General features: G+C 45.3%; 1 protein-coding gene across 1 annotated transcript; it reads right to left on the reverse strand.

Annotated features, from left to right (window-relative positions):
• Positions 1-999: 999 nt before the first annotated feature.
• Positions 1,000-2,226, reverse strand: nxph2a (neurexophilin 2a). Its single transcript, XM_053626138.1, has one exon. It carries the CDS (start codon positions 1,777-1,779, stop codon positions 1,072-1,074), a length of 708 nt encoding a protein of 235 aa, XP_053482113.1. The 5' UTR covers positions 1,780-2,226; the 3' UTR covers positions 1,000-1,071.
• Between the last annotated feature and the right edge of the window lie 854 nt (positions 2,227-3,080).

Genomic DNA, 3,080 nt, shown 5'->3' on the forward strand with positions numbered 1-3,080 from the left:
CCTGAAAGATGATTTCACCAGATCACAATACTAATCCTGGCAACTTTGCCGACAACATCACATGTTCTCTGTGATTTACGACGTTACTACGATGAGCAGAATTACTGATGGGGTTAACACACTTGCACACAGACACATACACACCAAAAAAACTTCTACTTGTTTTCCGTGTCTGTTTGGTCCTCGGTAGCTGCTCTTTATTGTCCGAGCAAACGCCAGTCGGACTTCATGCTCAAGCAACGGCGGTTTGTCCGGTGTGGCACGTGACGCCGTCGATATCAACAAACCTTGAACCGGATTCTCTCTTAATTAGATCTCACCATTTCACTCGTACGAAAAGCAGACGTTTGTCCAAAGCACATGCTACTGGTCTTGCCTGATGTGGAAACATCTGGACTGGTTTTTAATTGTGCCCGATATACGCAGAACATGTGGTGTAGATGAGGAGCTCGGGGCTGCAGGGTGAGTCAGTTTGGGCCAAATCTGGGAGAAACTATGAGAGGCTGAATTTGGTTTCTGAGATACTTAAATAGAGACTCAGCCCGTGTGTTTGAGCCAAATGTAGTCTCTGAGAAGCGTAACGTTTGGGATGGGTTCATGAACCAAGGTCGGGAACGAGTCAGCCTGTGAGTCCGAGCCAAGTTTGGTCAAGTTGTGATATAGTGCCCTGCTTGTGAGTTTGGGCTGAAAGACATTGTAGGCCAAGGTTAGGAGTGAGGAGTCCTTCCATGTTTATGCATCTCAGAGTTTGGTCTCTGAGATAGATAAATAATTTGGGCCAGGATTTTGGGAGCAAGTTAGCTTGTGAGTTTGGGACAAGTTTGGTCCGTTGGTTTCGGCCATGATTTCGATCCCGGGTCAGAGCGAGTCGACCCACGAGATTGAGACAGATTTTAAGCCGAAGTTGTGATAGATTTGGGCCTAGAGTTCAGGCCACGTTCGCGGTGAGAGCTTTTCCTATGGAGGAGATGTAGCAGTGGGTTTAGGAGATGGTTGGGTTGGTGAGTAATGGGCCTGGTTTGGGCTGCATATTTGGCCCAGGTTGGTTTGAGTCAAGTTCAGGTGGTGAGATTATCCCGTGGAGGCGTATGGTGTGTCACTGTGGTAATTATAATCAGGACAGATTTTCTGCACCAGTTTATAGTCGATGCTGTAAAAAGAGATGTAGATGCATATGACCTTAAACGGTTTGGAACACAGCCACGAGACGTGGCTCTGCGTCTGCTCCTGGTAGCACGTTTTCGAGACGTCGAAGCCGCACATCCCGGATTTTTTGTTCCGGTCCGTTTTTTCGTACTCGACTCGACAGTTAAAGGATTTAGCGTCCTTGGTTTCCACTGTGTTCTGTTGCGCCATTTCAAACTCCACCACTTTGGACGGTGGTACCAGACTCACCGAGACGTTCCCTAAACCGGTGGAGTTGTGCCGGAAGTAGACGCTGAACGTCCCGTTCCCGTGGTCCACTATCTTCCCCGTGATCAGGAGGTTCAGCTTGACTGTCTTGATGTTGGAGTTGAAATCTCCCCAGCCGAACATTTTCTTGAACTTTCCCGTCTTCACGATGGGTCTGCGTTTAGTCCTGCTTTGCGCCTCCCCAACAGCTGTCTGGTTAGATAACCAGTCCCACGAGTCCTCCATTTTTTCCAAATATGTCATCTGTCTCATGCTGCTCTTGAGAGCGCGATATCCTCTAGAGAACAAGCGCAGAGGGTTTGGCATGCGACTGCTTGGCCCTTTGGGAGAATCGTTGGCCTCATTATCACTCTCTCCCCAGTCCATAATTCCCAGCTCGGGAATCTGCAGACGCCTGCATGTGACCTTCACAAAAAGAGAGAAAAGAAAAAAGAAAAAAAACAAGACACAGTAAGCGTTAGAGCGTGAACTCCCAGTAGAAGCTATTTATTTTTGAATCAACCATGAAATTAACATAATAAAGGGTATGGAGCAAGAAAATCCAGTGTTCAGGCTTTTTGTTCGAAAAACACCTTTTAAACAGTATTATTTAAGAAATAATGAATTAGGCAGGTGCAAATAAACAACACGAAGAGGTTGTTATTTTCTGATCTACTGCTTTGGCAAACATTAGCTCACTCGGGCACTAATTTTTTTTTGCTCTCTCGGCACGGAGCGATATTAAATCGGCTCGCTCCACACATCAATAGGATGCCATTACACCCTAGATGTTACGGATGTGTTTGTTCTTTTAATTAACACATTTCCACTCACAGTAGCCTATAAAACATTCCTTTCTGCATAAAATCATCAGGACTTCCGAGGTGACGGCTTGCAACTCCAGACGAAAGACTTTTAGCCTGACTCGCTTATAATTCACAAATTAACCCGGGCATCATGTTATCGGGGTGGGAGAAGTACCGAGGAAATGATACTGAAGTGAAAGCATACAGTAGATAACGTGACAGAAGTAGCATTAGCATGAGCGTGCCTGTCGTAGCCAGTGTGCCGCAATGGCCGAGCTGCATTACTGGAAGATTTTGTCATTGTCCGCTCATTGTGAGCTTTGCCTTTAATGGAGATTTGTGGGTGTGGCTTCATGCTATAAAATGTCGGGATTGGCATTTATTGACAAATACGGAAAGTCCCAATGATTTTAGCTCTAAATTCTTCTAGTGAATCTACATTAGAGGCAGCCTGGTAGAAGAAAGTAAGGCACAGCAACCAGCCAGAAAGAAACAAACTGACGTTATTACATACTGTATATAATCATTAGTATACAATCTATTACACATTGTTGTTGGAGTTCTTTTCTTCCCCCCAAATGAATCATTCCGGGATCCCGGTATTTTATTGAAGGCACTAAATAATTCCGGACTCTATCTGTGTTAATAACGGTCTCTAAACTCATTACAGAAAGTCTGCAAACCACAAATAGTCGGACCGTAAGCTCCTCCATCACGCCGCAGCCATCCCACGCACCAAATAACCAATTTCTTTTTTTGCTCTGGGACGGCAAGTTCTGGTCCACTTAAGATAAAGTCTTAATAATTTGTAGAAATAATCCAAACTTAGTTTTATTGGTAATTAGCGGCGGCTGCCGTCCCAAGGCACAGCGGAGGGGATCA

Source organism: Ictalurus furcatus, chromosome 6, assembly GCF_023375685.1.
Source record: "Ictalurus furcatus strain D&B chromosome 6, Billie_1.0, whole genome shotgun sequence".
Classification (NCBI taxonomy): Eukaryota; Metazoa; Chordata; class Actinopteri; order Siluriformes; family Ictaluridae; genus Ictalurus; species Ictalurus furcatus.